The sequence below is a fragment of the Numenius arquata genome, chromosome 2 (assembly GCF_964106895.1).
Source record: "Numenius arquata chromosome 2, bNumArq3.hap1.1, whole genome shotgun sequence".
Classification (NCBI taxonomy): domain Eukaryota; kingdom Metazoa; phylum Chordata; class Aves; order Charadriiformes; family Scolopacidae; genus Numenius; species Numenius arquata.
This window is the reverse complement of record NC_133577.1, coordinates 29,417,868-29,435,290: the sequence shown is the minus strand read 5'-3', so window position 1 is coordinate 29,435,290 and position 17,423 is coordinate 29,417,868. Positions and strand designations below refer to the sequence as shown.

The following is a 17,423-nucleotide window of genomic DNA, read 5'->3' as shown; positions in this document are numbered from 1 at the left end:
TGTTTTGAGATCAGGGTACAGTAAATACTCACACGTGATTTAACTTTTCATTGGGAATTTTGGGAAGTTTCCCACTCCTCATGCATGCAATCAATTTTTCTTGCTAAATCTATTGGCTTCTCCTGCCCTGAAAATTATCTAAAACATTATAATTGACAATTTATCTCTCACAAATTATCTCTCACCAGCTCATATTGATCCATTTTGGCATAGTCTACTAAATTCAAACTATCAAAAATTCTCACTCCTTTCTGAATGAACCTTGAGGTTTAAGCATTTGAACGCGTTATCTACATATAAAGATATTCTAATAGAGAAGATCCATTTCTTTACCTTCACTAGAAATTTCCTTCCAAGGATTTGGTGGGTACATAAACGCTGCATTTTGAATCTGATCATTTATATCCTCATCTTCATTAAATGGGAATGTACCACTAAGGCTCACATAGACAATGACTCCTACCGACCACATGTCTAGAGAGCGGTTGTAACCTTTACTCCTCAGCACTTCAGGGGCAAGGTAAGCAGGCGTCCCCACCACAGAGCGCCGGAAAGATTTTTCACCAATGATACGTGCAAAGCCAAAATCACACAGCTTCACCTGCAAGAGAAATATATTTTAAACTGAGAAATCTCTTCTTGATCTCCAAAGGATGCTACTGCCCAAGACCAGAGTGGTACTTGATACCATTTCTGCCATAATTTTAAACATTGTATGCACTAAAACAGAGACAAAACATTACGTAAGCCAGTCACAGTTGAGGTTTTAGGTTGCTGGTTTTGCAGACTGCAGATGGAGCGTGCTTCAGGCTGGTACATGAACCGGCCTTGCACAGACCAAGGTCTGAGCCAATGTGTGTAGTACATGGCCACAAATGTGCGAATAAGGACAAAAGACTTGATTCCAAACTCAGCTCATTTTCAGAGGCAAATCCACACTCTCACACGGCACAGAACCAACATTTTAAAAAAACCATGAATCCCAGCCAGATCACACTCCTCTTTCACTGAATTTTCACTGAATTTTTTTAGAGTTGGAAGGGACCATAAAGATCATCTAGTCCAACTCTTAATCACATTCCTGAAGCTGGAGGCTTCAGCTACACAGAAATCAAATAATGAGTTTTAGCTAGAACTCAGACCCAACCACCTCTGGACAGAGCAGTCCAATAATCGTCCAGGCAAAAAACATCAACAGCTGGTGTCTGCACTGATGCTCAAGTCTTCATGGTTCTTTAACTTGAACACAGCAGGCACTTGTACAGAAAAAAGGATCCAGATCAAGTCCCACACTAACCCCAAGTTAATAAGTCCTGCTCAGGATATAAGAAAGAGCAATGGACTACAGGCCATACAAGTGACTCTCCAAAAGTCTACTCCACTTTGCATTAATGTCACAGGACTGGAAGCAATTCCCTGATGCTGCCTAGCAGCTTTTAATTTCTGTATATCCTCCACAAAATCTATACTATCCAAGGTATCTAACGTAATAGTTGACAATACATAAATACTAATACCACTGGGCAGCATTTCTCTTACAGAAATTAGCTACTTAGTTTATATTACAATGTAACATCACACATACTGATGAAGAAGATCCCTGAGCAAGACCAGTGACAAACGAGCCAGTCCCTTTTCACAACAGCTTACAAGCAAGACGGACAAAACCGAGGAGGAGAAGATGATGCACAGCAGGAAGGTTGTTTCTCCAGGGTCAAACAGCACTCGAACAGAAGCGAGGACTGATCTTGAAGCTTCTAGTCCTGTTCCTTTTCCACTAGACTATTCTCACTAACCCAGATTATCAGTTTCCATGCGCTCTTCACAAGCATAAAAAAAGATGCAGTTTACACAGCCTTTTGCTAAGCGCTGGCAGTAGTTGTACTTCTTGGACACTTTGGCAGAAAGAATGCTGGAACACAGCTTTATTGTGAGACAGGACCCACGACTGAAGGGAAAGAAACTGAAACAGACCATTGAGCATAAAAGCCAGGTGAAAAGACAATTACAACACGTCTTTCAAGTAATTCTAGATGAAGTCAGTTGAACAATCCCACAAGAGGCCACCTCTTAAGCTGCAATGCCTATATTGCTAAAAAAAAAAAAAAAAAAAGAACAATTAAAAGTGATGAAAAGTATTTTTTAATCTTCACTCACTTGAGGGAATGGCTCTGCTGATGCTAGTAGTACATTTTCTGGTTTTAAATCACAGTGCACAATATTCTTGAAGTGTAAATTCCTCAGAGCAACAAGTATCTACAAAAAGGAAAGAATATTTTCAGAAGTGTTCAAGCGGACCAAAAGTGTCAAAACTCACACACACTAATCAATACATTAATTTGTACCAACGCAGTCTTAAAGAATTAAATGGTACATACGGTGCAAGTACTATTTTTTCCCAGCCTATCAAGACTTGGAACTAATGGGTTTGATTTTCACCCCCCCCCCAACTCCTCCCTCTCTTTTGAACGCTTACTGTTTTGACATGCCTCTTTGGATGTCCGTAATGTAATGTCTTGGGAAAGTAGGGCTAATTATGTTAAATTTTTTTGCATTCAAAATTCTTGCCATGTTTATTCAACTGTCATTAGGTGTGCATCCCTCTGTTCTGCCTCTTTAAATAACAAGACAGGAAACGGATTCTCCAAACTCCATTCCCACATAACGACAAAAGACAAATCTAGCCTTTCCTCCACAGGTAGAGAGACTGAATGCCAACCTGAGTGACCATGAACTTAGTTATTCGTTCCGGAAGTCGACTTTTCTCGCTGGAAAGAATCATCTCTAGCATATCCCCATGCAGCTTTTCCATCACAACAAAGACCCGTTCTGGGGTTTCAAACATACATTCCAGGTTCACAATCCCAGGGTGGTGCAAGTTCTAAAATAAAGTAGTACAAGTACATCACTAAAATAAAACAGTATGAAATATCCTGAATTACACAGAAATGTTGTACCTCAAATCAAAAAGTAGTGGAGAATTAGAGATGAAAAAACAAAATGTACGAAGCAAAAAACTAGCTTGAAACACAAATGTCAACCCATGAAATATGCTGATTATCACTACTGAGACTAATTTAACACAAATAATCACTATGGATAAATTTTACAGTTGATACACTCGGTAGCTTAAGTACAGAACATGCAAGAATCACACTCAAACTGATGAGCCAGTAGTGGAATACAGCCAAAAAAAAATAGTTTCCTGCTACCTGAGGGAGACAACATAGAGCCAAAGTACAGGTCATCGATGGATCTCCTGTAGGGGGTAGATACCACTCCCAAATTATCAACTCTACCAAATACTCAGTAATTCCCACTCTTCTGAGATTCCCTCTCACAAAAAGATTTACAAAATCGCATACACAGATTTAGAACTCAATTCAGAGCACTTACACACATTACAAAATCTTATTAATGGCTTGAGACAAACTCGAATGTGATCCAAAAATACTTTTGTACCTGGAGAATGGCTACTTCATTACGCAGCTGACTTTCCTGCTTAGTTGGAAACCTCATCTTGTCAATGACTTTGATAGCCACATCTCTTCCAGTCTTCCTATGTTTTCCTAAACAGAAAATCAATGATGTCAGCCATCAAGAGGCAGAAGCAAGTCATAGCTATAAAACATTACAGCAGAAATTTTTGTGAAACAAGTATATTTCGTATGAACATACAATATTACTATATTTATATTTAAATTTTCAATTGGTATAACAGTAACAAGAAGTGGTCAGCCTTAACAAGAGGATAGTAGATAAATTTAAACTGGTTACTACTCTGCTGTCAAGTATGCACACTGACATTAGATATATTAGGTGAAGCTTTTGTTTGTGCAAGGGTCTTGCACATTAGCAAGTAATACCTACTCCCACAGAATATTGCCTCTCCTGTAAAAAAAAAAAAAACCCACAACAAAACTATTCAAGATAAATATGAAAAAAGATCTACAAGTCTTCTCTAGCAGTTTCATACTTTTATGGGCTCCACATGAACAGGAAATTATATCTAATACTCTACGGGAACATACGGGAACATGAAGAACAACATGTTAGCACCCAGGGGCAGCCTGTTGTCATCAAAAAAGCTCTAAAAGGTTGTGAAAAACGTGCTGATAGCACCAAATACTATTCCTTGCTGCAAACACCATCAGCTACCCGAAAAGCATTCCACAATACACAGAGGGGATGTTTCAAGGGCAAAGTGAGTAGCTCTAAGTGCTTACCCGGCTTCTTCACTACTGCTAAACTGACTTCTGTCGCATTCACATCAGAGAGGTTAATGCAAGACCTTGATAATCTAAGATATTTAATACTAAACTAACTAAATAATAACTAAATAACTAAATACTTAGTAACTAATAACTAAAATAACTTAATAACTAAACTAATACAGAACAATAAGTCTGCACCAAAGGGAAAAAAGTTAGTATCTGCTCAGTGAAGGATTTAGAAGCCATTTTAGGAAAAGGGACGACACAGACAGCTACGGTGCAAGCGGCACAGGGGACTCTACTGGAACTGCTACGGGAGGACTGGTGGCCAGGGCTTAGGCAGGGCATAGGAACTGCAACTAACGCACCTGCCTTAAACATCGTCATGAATAAAGGGTCAAAAACAGGCTTATCTCTACCAGACAAAGTAAGGCAAGCTAATGGAGACATCGCTCAAGGTCCAAAAGGGTTTACAAGGTTATCAAATAGAACTAACAATTGAAGAGCAAAAAATAAATTTTAAAAATATTACTTTAGTGCTAATGAAAACATATGCTGTAAAACGGACTGTCACAGACAACAGCGTAAAGCCAGAAGTCTTGAAAGAGAGAGATCCAGGAAGTTTTGTCATTTTGTCTGTAACAAATCAGCTATTTTTAGGCAAAATAAAAGAAACCACAGCACCCAGCTATAATTTAAACAAAATCCCAGATTCAGGGAAAGCGACTCTGGCTCCACTAGGCATCAAATTATATTGAAATGTAGCAGAAATACCTTCTGCTAGGTATTTTGCACAAACTAGGTGCAAAACCCAGAAGACAGATGTTAGGTTGCAAGAGAATGTAAAGCAAAACCACCAAGCTAACAAAACACTTAAACTATAGAAGCTAGACTAGAGCTAAAAATTGAACACAAAGAGAATAACAGAAAAGCAGCTTGAAAATTCTCTTTCCTAAGTAAAACACAATCAACCAGGTTTCAGGGCAAGTTTTACATCAGTAAAAAGCTGCAAAGGAGTATTATTTTTTTTCTATCTCCATTTTTCAAACCCTTCCAAACTAACCAGAATAGGCAGAGGGAAATTGTTCTCACTGAAAGAAACAGGAGTTGGATATCAATATCCTGTAAACTTCTTGATTAACGATTCATAAATCTTTGTCCAAAATAGAGGACATAAAAAAAAACCTCTACAACGATATAAGCAACTTAATTTTACCTTTATTTGTTTAAATAGAAAGTTTTCTTACCATTATTTAGTAAGTCTACACAGGTGGGAGAAACCAACAATAGAAGTTACCAGATCAAGTCTCCCGAACACCAGCAACAATTGAGCAGTGTGCAGAGCCAGGAAAAGAATATTCTCTTATAGTATCTTTTCTTGCTCTTTCAGCTTGTGATTTTATCTCAAGAAACTGAGTATGCATATCCTATATGTTTTAAGACCTCTTTAAGTAAAAAGATTTAATGCAATAAAAGCCTTTTATAAGTATTCATTATGTTTAGAAGCATTGAATCATGAAAAATACCAAGTTAAGATTTACCTAAAAGGCAATTTAGGAGAGTACATATAGAAATAAAATCAAAATATTCAACTACTGTCTGCATTTGTGCACGCTCTATTCATAAGAGAGGGAGCATACTTTGATTCACCCTATGCTTTAAGAAATACAAGGGGGGAAAAAAAAAAAAAAGACATCTTGACAGTGATGTAAAACCAGACCAAACTGCATTTCCGTCAAGCAGTTCAGAAGTAATAGAGAAAAGTATAACTACACAATTGGCACACAGAAAAATTGTAGCCACAATACTTCCTGACTAGAAAAACCAACATGACAAAAGCAGAAAGGTTACCACTTTTAAATCATTAGTTATCACTTTTTCTTTCTTTCCAGATTTATGATGTGTGATTTTCTCAACACTTGAGATACAACACATGGGATTAAAAAAAGAAAAAAAAAACAAACAGGGAAACAGTTTATATGGAGCATTTTTAGTATTTCTTCTTTTTGTGATTACTTACTATTAACAAGTTATATGTTGCAATAGAAGTTTTTAAAAACCGAAAGTGTAAAGCTATATTTGAAACCTAAAACTTAGACCTCTTGATAAAGAATTCCTCCCTCTACTTTATCCTCCTGATAGAAATTTTTAGTGAAACTGTTTGCATAGAATACATCAATAATATTTTTGCATAAACAGTCAAAGCACAAACTAAAATATGTATTTTTCCAATTGCTTTTGGCTAAATTTTTTGGCCTGTTTATATCTCAGATATAAACAGGTATAACTGACAGCCTCCTCAAATACATGACTTTTAATATTGTATAATACAGACAACAGAGTTAGAATTTGCAATTAAAAAACCCCACGCCATTAACCAAGGCCAAATTCAGACCAGAGATTGCTTTGTACTTAACTGTGGTCAAAATGCAATGCATATTATAAACCAACTTTGATGCCAATGCACAACTCTAAATGCAAAAAATGAATTGTAAGAAATACTGTCCGTAAAACTGCAGAGAAAAACAGTAAAGTAATCCAAACAAAATTTCTGACAAGATAAACTTCACCTAGACATTCTAGATACAGATAAGTAAATATGAAAAGACTAATTATATCAAGTGGACAGATATTCTACCTTAATAAACATAATGGAATCTAATGTAATTTACCTCCATATACAATACCGAACTGACCGGAACCCAGCACTTCATCAGCAAATATTTGGTACACAGAGCTGATATCCTAATGCAAGAAAAAAAAAAAAGAAATCACAAATATCAGGAGTAATCAAAATGTTCATGAGCACAGTAGTTAGTACTGGCTACGCTGTATTTACATTTTACACTAATCAAACTGTAAAGTGTGCCATCATCACCCTGAAGGGAATGGAAAAACGTAACAGACTTCCTGAAGAGGATCCGGAGCTGCAAGCAGGGACATACATTCATATAAACTGCCAGCGGTGCCAGGTAAGTAGATTACTTCCTGTATATAACACAGACTTTTGGAGCTACTATACCCCGGTGTTGCTCTCTCATCCAGACACTGTTACTATCAATTACTTTGTAACATCCAGGTAAATAAACACCATTACATTATATATACGCAATATATATGACTCACCACATTCTCCTGGACCTGGCAATTTGAAACGGAGATGCTTAGAGATAACTCTTCTGCAAAAAAGAAGATATAACTGAGTAAGTAAATGGGATGGGTAGACTTTTTCTAGTAAAAAGGGGAAAAAACACCAAAACAAAGAAAACCCTTCACTGACTTCTAACCCAGTCATGGTGAAACAATTTTTATTGATGGTCTGCAGAAACATCATACTCTGGAACTCAAATTTCACAGATTAATTTAAATAAACAACCCTGGGAGTTTTTCTGGGATTCCTTCTCTATTTTTGTCATATCACCGATTACAAAAATAGTGAGCTGGAGAACGTAAAGCAATAGTGATGTGGCAATTGTATCAAAGTTCGCTCAACTTCTAAGAATTCTGGTAGTAACGTAGAAAAGTACAGGGAAGAGGACTGGGTAGATCCCTTAGAGTCCAATGAATGTGGTTACTAATTTTCTGTGGCATCAAGATATACAGAATTGATGCATAAGAAAAGGAAACAAATCAAGCAAAGCAAGTAACAGAAGAGGTGATAATTTAAAAAGCAATGAAATCCACAATATAAACAACCTTTTTTTTGTGGATAAACTAGAGAAGCATATCAATCTTTGGAATACGAGAGTACACCTGGGAAGTGTAATCTGGAAGGAAAAGCACCAGATAAAGATACCAAATTTTTCAGCCTCCAGTAGATGTTGACATGAAGTTGTCATTACAGGAATAACACTATGATGCATAGGCAAGAAGAGATACATCAAGGAGCGTACTTTGACTTCCAAGAGAGAGGTAAAGCAAGCCAGAAATGGACACCTATCATTTGTTAACTTCCAAAAAAAAAAAAAAGTAGAAAAAATTCACATACAAGCTGGATAGAAGATACACAATAGATTTACTAGCACTTTGAAAAGAGCCTTTATCAACCTAAGAGCAGCCTTTGCTTTAAAAACACAATGTTAGAGAACAAAGAAAACACCTGTATCTGAGAGAAAAGAAGGTGGCAGACAGAAGAGTTACTAAGGTCAGCAGCAAGGTTGAAACAAGGTAAGTAGAAAACGAAGACAGTTTTTGAAACCGTTTAAAAAGAACGCACTGAACCCTCCTCCACAGATGGCTACAGAATACAAAATATCTGGTAGGTAGAGACTGTATTACTCCTTCCAAATAAATCCATTTGTTAGTGTTTGAAAGGCCTAAGACTAAGGGCTGAAAAATTGTCACTTCTGAAGAAATCAGTAATGCCAGGATTCAATATGTAATCTATACCAGGTAACAGTTTACCAATCTTCTCTCTCTCATTTCAGCTCAGAAACATCCCACAAAGAAACATGCCACCCCAACTGCCTCTAGGTACGAGCTCAGAAAGGACTCTTTCCACAGGTCAGACTGGAAATACATCCTTATTTCTACCTACTTTCTGGCTATAATGTGGAATAAACTGACCGGACACTAAAAATTCCCTGCCGCTGCAAGTATTTCAAGCACTGGCAATGTATACCTCCTCTTTTGGTCTTTTCATTTAAAATAGCATATTTGAGGCTTGGGGGGGGTTATTTTTTTAACTAAAAGTCTAATTTTTCTTAAAGGGTCTTGGGATACATTTCATGGCTCACAGCGTGCAGGAAGGAGAGGGATGAATAGACATTTTGTGGGCTCTTCAGAGTTTAAGAAACAACCTGATGAGTTGTCTAAGAATAAGGGAATGACATTCCACAAGTCGTAGTAGTTTCTTATACTCCTACAATCCTAAAGATGCTAAAATACTTACTCTCTGTATCTACCCCTGCAGCTCTATTCCCTATCACTGTCAAGTTGGTTACTATTTATATCTGCAAAAACTCTGATTTTGGAAAAAGCAACTGTCTTTGCAAGTCTCAGCAACAGTAAACCTTAAGTTCTAGGAGAAAAAAGGAAAAAAAAAAAAGAGCGTTGGTGCATATGTATCTGGAACTAAAAATTTCCTATCAAAAGTGGCATTTTACATACATATAAAGCCAGTTATGAGGTACCATCTTACATGTATGTTTCTTCGCTATAATTAAATACAGATACCAGTACTGGCATTTCATAGTTTACCATTTCAGACCATGGTTCTATTTTCAGAAAGTGCCTTTATCTCAGATTAACATTTACACATTCTTAAGTGTTGCTGATGCAGAATAACCAAATATCAGACAAGAGAAACTAATCTCAGAATGTCCTGCAAAACAAAATTTCCCTAAAAGATTAAGGAGTAGCTGGAAGATGAAAGAAAACTAAAGAATAAAAGCATAAATCTCAGTACAGAATGTAAATGAACATCATTGCAAAAAGTAAGATGTCTGAAGAGAAAACACAATACATTGTTTAGTGGAGCCTTTATAATGAATATGATTGTATGCCAGAGAAAGAAAGGGAGGACGGGTGCATAAAAGGAAGAACAGGATACTTTTTTATTACTACCCACAGCTCAGCAAAAGTTCTTTCCATCACTGGCAGTATTTAGATTGCATCACTACCTCCTTTTCTTCTCCTTAGCTGCTGAGACTTCACAGATTTTAAAAAAATACATAGGGGATAACATCAAAAAGCATGCAATATTTAGTTCTTCAGATTAGATATATATATTTTTAAAGTATATTAGACATTTCTAAACTGTGATCCCTTTTTACATCCAGCAACTATGCGCGAGTTCTTAATGCTCCTACAATAAAGCTCTGCAATATGCATTCATATCATAAATCTGATTCTCAACTTCTACTTCCTGTTTCAACAGATTAAAGCATTTACCCACCCTCCACAAACCGGAGTGTAGCTTTTTAGGAAGTTGCAGAAAATTATGCACCCAATTCAACAGAGAACAGACAGAAAATACTTCACTTTAAATAAGCCCTTTTCTGAAAGGAATCTCTACCATTAACAGCTTCAGAATATGAATAATAGTGCCTTGTCTCCCTGCTTACTGTGATCTTTTCCTTGTCCTGCAGCAGTGCAAATGCTAGCTTGAGGAGTGACTGGCATCAAAGCCTGACGAATGGCTTTCTCCCAGCCCTGAGCTACGTCAAGTCCAACTCCGGTGGCAGCAAGAACAGGACTGTGATGACTGCTGCCATTGTTTTCGCCAACAAAGTACACCATCGTGTCAGTGATGATCTCAAAACAGTATGGGTTGCTGCCCTGTACCACGTTTGAAAAATCTCGAGGCTGAGTCACCTGGAGAATTTCTGAAAGTGGAATCTCCTGAAGAAAAATATTAAAGATTAAAAAATGAAGAATGCGCATAATATTTTAATATACTGATATTCAAAGCTTAAAAGTGTTCACAAAGAAATCAAAGCAAGTATACTGAAACACCAAAAACAAAATATCAAGCTTCATAACCAATGTCAAACTGTTCATGACCATTTCCCACCCATAGCTTCCCAAATTCCCCTATACAAGCCTGAAGAGACTTCCAGCCCCACCACAGCTCTCTCTATACAACCACTATTCTCTACTCAGATAAACTGCGTTTATATTAAGCATGACACATGCCCCACCACATACAAATGATGCACAACTCTAGAATGACCATTTTCCCCCTGTAGTTTATACAGCTTAGCTAGAGAAGAACATGACGGGAAAAAAGTGAAAGACGACGACATTAAGAAGCGGACATCGTTATATAAGCTCATCAATAAGCGCTGCTTCACGTATCTGAATCAGGTTTGGTAAAGATTCTCTTTCATATAGATATTAACAACTTCTACCAACTCCTCTACCTTGCCAGTTTAAGATCATGGTACAAGCAGTACTAGTGAACAGATGTGAAGGAAGAAATGGTTGCGAGTTCACACTAGCTGGAGGAGGACATTCCACACACATGGGAAGGCGTAAGGGTGCATGTCACTTGCAAGAGTAGTGAACAGGCAGGTGAACACCAGGCTGGCATTAGGAGCTAAGAGACAGTAGCTGATTAAGATAAAGAGCAAATAAACATAAAGGCAACAACTGTGAACGATGCTAACGGCGAAGACAAATAACCTGAGATTTAAGCAGTTTAAAAAGGGGGACAAAGGGGCAAGTCAAAGGACTAAAAGCAGTGACATAACGGAGCAACAAGCAAGGAACATATTTTACCAGCTGTGTTTTGAATGCACAGGGCAATACAAGTATCAGGGAGGTCTGAGAAGAGACTGCATTGGTCAAGATAGGGATGAAAAGGATCTGGGCAAGTTTAGCTGGGTGTACAGAGAAAAGGCTTGATCTTAGAGATGTTATAAAGGAAGAAGCTGCAAGATTTGGACCCCCACCTAAATGTGTAAGACAAGAAAGGGAAAAAATCCTGTTTGTACATTGGAACACATTGTCTGAATATTCCACTATTGAACACATTACTATATTAACAATATACTAAACTTAGCAATAAGTTTCATTTAAATAACGCCATGCTGCACAGTAATTTTTCCTCTAAATCTTGGTTCCAACTTTCAGTTGTACAGTTGGGAATAATTTAATTTTGGGAACCCGAAATAAAATACACAAGCATGCAAACTTTTAGTTATTACTTCTAGAACACAAAAATTCTGGCCTGCTGGTGGCCAAACAAATTCTCTGGTAACTGTGAAGAAAGTTTCATATGCTAAGCAATTCAGGAGAACAGTACATGTAAAACATAAGGAGAGACATACTCAAAGGGATTAGAACAGGAGCTGCAAGCAACTTCTCAGAGTTAGTCTCAGTCCTTCTCACTTACAAGCTTTGGCCAACAATTAACCTGTCAGAGTTTTGATTAAAAAGAGATAGGGAAACAGAGATAATAGTTACACTGCTCAGAAGTAGATTTCAGATCTATAAAGCACTGAGTATATCAAGTGCAATGTAATTATTACTTATCATTAATTACCTTGTAGTATTTTGTTCCAGATTCATTTTGAAATAGCGTGAGGCATTTGCTGTCTAGTCTCCAATAATGTCTTTTTCTCTACAAAATGCACAGTAAAATAACATAAGGAATAAATCACTGGTATGGCAATTGTTATCCAATTATTTAAATAAGAAATCTTTTAAATGACTAAGATAATCAACTAACATTACTCTACAGACACATCTTAGACTAGACACATGAAACTACACACTTTGGGAATAAAGATTTTTTTTAAACTTAAGAAGAGGCTCATAAAATTATTTCCACAAACCAGAAAAAAAATACAACTTACCTTACAGTAAACTGCTGTTGTCACTGCTATTATCTCATACAGGAAAACCACTTACCTACACACGTTTCACTCCAGGTGCATGTGCTCACAAAACCTAAACTATTTTATTTTAGTAACAACTGTGGGAGTCATGCTCTCTCCTTCTGTGCCCTCACACCAACACCATAAGGGTTCAAGGACTGAGCAAGCCTAACAAGTCCTTAATTTGTCAACACAGAATTTTAGAAGGTCAAAAGCACACACTGGCAAGACAGATTATGAGATTCAAGTGCACAAAATATCTTGGGGAGGGTGGGGAGGGATAAAAATAACACAGATAGCCATTTTCTGGAAGTCTGCACCAATGAGAAATACCGTCTCCACTAAAAAGTAATAAGCTGTGGTGCTAACTGTCTTGTCATTTTAAGCAAAGGATCATTAGCCAAAACAAAGCAGCTTTTAGAAAGCTAACATAACTGCATCGATCTAACTTACTTTGCTTGCACCATGCTCATATAGATAGAAACCCATTTGCATTTTTTCTGTGACAAAAATCCAACACTCTTAACTCTGGTCTAGGACGACACTAGTTTGAAACATAAAATAGCAGCATTTAAATTATTTCAGTCATGAGCAAGCTAAGACTACCTGCAGGAGGTAAGACAAAGAAAGCCAGGCCATGAATTAAGTAAATGGAATTCCCAGCCAGCACTGAATGGAAACTGCGGGAAAGCAGGTCCTTTGGACATATATACTTTTTACTAAATGATGAACCAGGGAAGACTTTGGAGGAGGGGAATTAAGAAACAGGTTGGTAACTCAGGGATTCAAAATCAGCCCATACCATATTCTGAAAAAGAATGGGCTCAGAGTGGGAAAAAGAAGGTGAGTATACAGAAACTTCTCATTATAAAGGGTGAAATATCTGATTATCCAGGGTCAGCAAGAAGTATACAGATATTGCTGTTAATATGAACCTCTTTGGAACTGATAGAAAGCCCAAGTTCTTTCAGGAACAGGAAATAGTCTGACATTGCTGAGAGCAGAGCAGTCAAGGGAAACCGACGACAGTCTCCTTCCATTAGGAAGCTCTATGAGATCTTGCTAGACTGAAGTTGTCTTGCTTTGGGGCAGAATACTCCACTTCATTTGAATGGCCTCTTTTGGTAGATGTCATCTAGGTAGCAGCCAGACTGCCGAAACCAAACCAAACTAAGCTAAGAAGTACAATCTGATCACTGTGTTACAAGGAGGTCCAAAAAAGTCCATGGAAAAACGTACTGGCTGTACTGAAAGGTCAGATCAGCGCCAGATACCAGGTCCACCCCAAAAACTGCTAGAAGTATTCCTCCTTGTCTACTACCTTGCCTTAGTTTTTCCATAGCTAGCTGATGATAACTGTGTCTGTTAAGTAGCCTTGGCTGGAATCTCATTTAACATATGCTAGGTACTTATTTTGGTTTGTGATAAATACATGTAGATAGCAGAAAAGTGTACTTTAAAGAAATGTTTTATAAGGCAGTTTCTGACAGACCACTTGCAATGGTCTGTTTAGCTGACAATCCGAAAAAGTAAAAATACTACAGTAACCTGAGCTGACTAGTATCACTCCTCAGCTTGATTTCAACAGAACTTAAATAACTTTGCTTCTCTAAATTCCTGAAGTCCCCTTCAGTCAGACTCCTGCATAGAGACAAAGAATGCAAAAGATTTTATGCTGACTTTCATGAACAGTCTTAATACAACACACTGTGTTTCACAAGAACTGGGAACTTCTTGATGTTATCCTTTTCTTTCATCTACCAAAAGATGAGAGGATTCACTCCTTCCCATCAGACAACTCTGAGGGACCCAGTTATTGTTCCTTATCTTCCTCCTCAATAAACACAACCAAAGAGATTGCCTAAGAAGGTTCAATTTGGAGATCATTATTGGTAGCATTGAAAACAAACAAGGTAGTCTTTTTGGAGGATGCTTACATATCCAAGGATGTACAGTCAAGCTACTGACATCAAGAGGAATAATGAGTTTGGGGGAGGGTGGTGTTCAATAATGCTTACTTTTAGATGGAGTGAACTGCTAGAGGAATGAAGGGCTCCCATATCTAGACATAAATATTTACAAGCACCTAGATCATTAGAATAACAGTATCAACCATTTCAGTACTCATCATTTTTATAATGATTTCCACCTTTTCATGTAGTTGAACAAAAATACACATCAAACATTTAGTTCAACTGCTAAACAGAAAGAAGACATAAGCAAATTATTCCAAATTATTAACTCAGGGAAGCTGAAATCTTAAACATGCAATTCATTTAGGACAATTTAAAGATGCTTCTCCTTCTTATGAGGGAGAAGCAAAAGTACTGTTGAATCACTATATGAAGGATTTTGCATAAAACTACAGTTTCTCCTTTGCACCAGTTTTCTTTATAATTAATATCATGGGTAAGTTCTTTCAAATGATACAGCAAATCAAAATATCTAAATATAAGTAATAAAATACAATGGTTTAGAGAAATAATTTAATGTAGGAAGCAACTGAAATCACTGACCAGATTGTCTCTACTAGTATAGTGGACCATCCATCCTTCCTTCACCATTGTACTGCTCTTCCTCTTTGTGTGCTTGATCGACTGTACGACTCTCATGAGAGGAATATTATTGCTTGTTGAAGGACTAAAAAGAAAAAAAGAGATAGAAGAGTTAATATTTAACAAGTTAAAATACAACAGTACTGCCATTATACTGGTACTACACATTTAGCCCATAATTTTCAGGAACAGGCACCTTTTCTTGCCATACAAATTATTTCACTGAAACATGAAATTGTTAAGGGATCTGAGCTCTCACTAGCTCTTCTACTGCAAGTACTGCAGTACTCTACAGGAAACACACTGGAATGAGGACACCTACAGAAATCATTCTCTCTCGAAAATTAGGTGAGACTGCTGGTCTTAATGCAGCATAAAAATATAATTAACATCAGCATTGCTATTATTTTCTCTTGTCTGTGTAAGTTGACTATGCTACTTCCTCATATTGTTATTACACTAATAAGGTCCCTATTGAAGCATACTTTCAATTTATGAAAATATCAACAGGGGTGTGTTAATTCAAATCACAGCTGCACTAGGAAGTTTTATCAATGCTTAGGAATATTAACTGACCTGCAGACAAAGATCTGACAATCTCTAATGTTCTGACAGAGTCATTAGTTAAACGTAGAGGTTTTAATAGCGCTGAAGATGGAGTGAACCACTAAGTTGCCTGCTTAACACCAGGGCTCCTACATGTGGTTTTAACAGAAACATTTGTAAACACACAAAGTCACATGGCAGATTCAAAACCAAAAATGTGAGGCTGCCACATGATGCTGTACATGTCAAAAAACTTTAATTGCTTCAAGTGCAATCAAAAATAAACGGAAAAATCCTATGTAGAGGTGGAACACAGAAAAGATGTTACTTTCAACTCAGGAAGTCCTTGAGCTATAAATCAGTGAAAGTTGAGAAGGTATCACTATATGCTCTTCCCTGCTTATTTGCTATTAAACACTGAGCTAAAATGACCTTTAGTTTGATCTAATACAACTGCTCTAACGCTACTAAGAATGACTTAAGAAAATCAGAATGACACTCAAAATAATACAGAAAGTAAAGAGACCAGACTTGATTAAAGGAACCGTTACCAGACAGAAGACTTCAGAAAAATTACATTCAAGTTAAAAAACCCAAAACGTTCACCTAAAATGCATGTAAACTATGATGTGAATATTAAAATATCTAGTAATTCCTTTTAAATCAACACATGTATAAGAGTAACTAATTGAGGCTGAAGTCACGAAGATCTTGGTCATGTCTTTGCCATGTTAAGCCAAGACAGAAATTTTATCATGTTTTGATAATCTGGCTTTATTTCTTTAGTAACAATCATAGCACAGCACTTTTTCCAATTAGAAAGACTATATTATTTTAATTTATGTTTCAGATTTGCTTGCAACTCGATAACTTTACAAAGGATTTTCAAGTTAAAAAACAGAAATGAGAAAATGACACTTTAAGCAGTAAAACTGGGCTAATCAGAAGGTTTTTTACTCAGTTTTACTTCACAACATTCAGAAAAGTACATCCAGAGCAAAGAAATCCTCCTTCTGACTTACCTGATGGTTTTGACAGCTTCCTCATCTTTGTCTACATCGAGGTCAGATGGATCCATAAAGAAGATTTTGTCCTCTGGAGGAGAAGGCTCTTCAGCATCATCTAGACCCCGACTACCATCACTGTTCATTTCACTACTATCAACTTCCATTGGCATGTCCAAGTCCTGGCCTGGGCTAGCAGGTTCTGAAAGTGACACAGGATTCAGATATTATTTCAAATACACAATTGGAAAAAACCAACAACAAAAAAAAAAAAAAACAAACCACAAAAAAACCCCCAACCAACCACAAAACAACAAACCCAAAACAAAGAAAACCCGAAAAACTCCAACAAATTTCTTCAGTTCACATTTATGCAAGTAAACATAAAAGCACAATAAAAATATACAAAAGCCTCAAGTTTTTGCTAATTGATGCAGAGTGTGCTAATAAACATTATCAATTTGTCTTTGCTAAATGCCAAGGCAAGAGACCAAACCAAAACAAGAATCATATTGAAAGAAATGGGAGTGAAAAGCTTAAGGTCTAAACCTAAATCTCATTAAGTAATTCTGTTGCACAAGTAATCAGTACAGAGTAACCTTTTGATGGCTAGAGATGACCCAGAGAATTACTCCTGTGCAAATGAAATTCTCTGTCAACAGAAACCCCGCTCTGTTCTCCCTGCCCTTGTGGCCCATAATAGCAAAGTAAGAGAGAAAAAAGGGGCTGTGGTATTGCAGGAAAAAAGAAAAGTAGAACAGATCTTAGTCACATCTGACTCTC

The 17,423-nt window shown here is 37.0% G+C and overlaps 1 protein-coding gene across 2 annotated transcripts in view; it reads right to left on the bottom strand.

Moving 5' to 3' along the window:
• The window catches only part of PRKD3 (protein kinase D3), a 41,307-nt gene that overhangs the window by 1,996 nt on the left and 21,888 nt on the right, over positions 1 to 17,423 (bottom strand). For both annotated transcript variants that reach the window (XM_074144536.1, XM_074144534.1), the window contains exons 7-16: positions 16,659 to 16,842; positions 15,052 to 15,175; positions 12,202 to 12,279; positions 10,280 to 10,556; positions 7,341 to 7,393; positions 6,887 to 6,959; positions 3,463 to 3,569; positions 2,720 to 2,881; positions 2,158 to 2,256; positions 334 to 601 (exon numbers count right to left, since the gene is read on the bottom strand). In XM_074144536.1, coding sequence (XP_074000637.1) covers positions 334 to 601; positions 2,158 to 2,256; positions 2,720 to 2,881; positions 3,463 to 3,569; positions 6,887 to 6,959; positions 7,341 to 7,393; positions 10,280 to 10,556; positions 12,202 to 12,279; positions 15,052 to 15,175; positions 16,659 to 16,842 — 1,425 coding nt within the window. The remainder of the gene's footprint in view (positions 1 to 333; positions 602 to 2,157; positions 2,257 to 2,719; positions 2,882 to 3,462; positions 3,570 to 6,886; positions 6,960 to 7,340; positions 7,394 to 10,279; positions 10,557 to 12,201; positions 12,280 to 15,051; positions 15,176 to 16,658; positions 16,843 to 17,423) is intronic.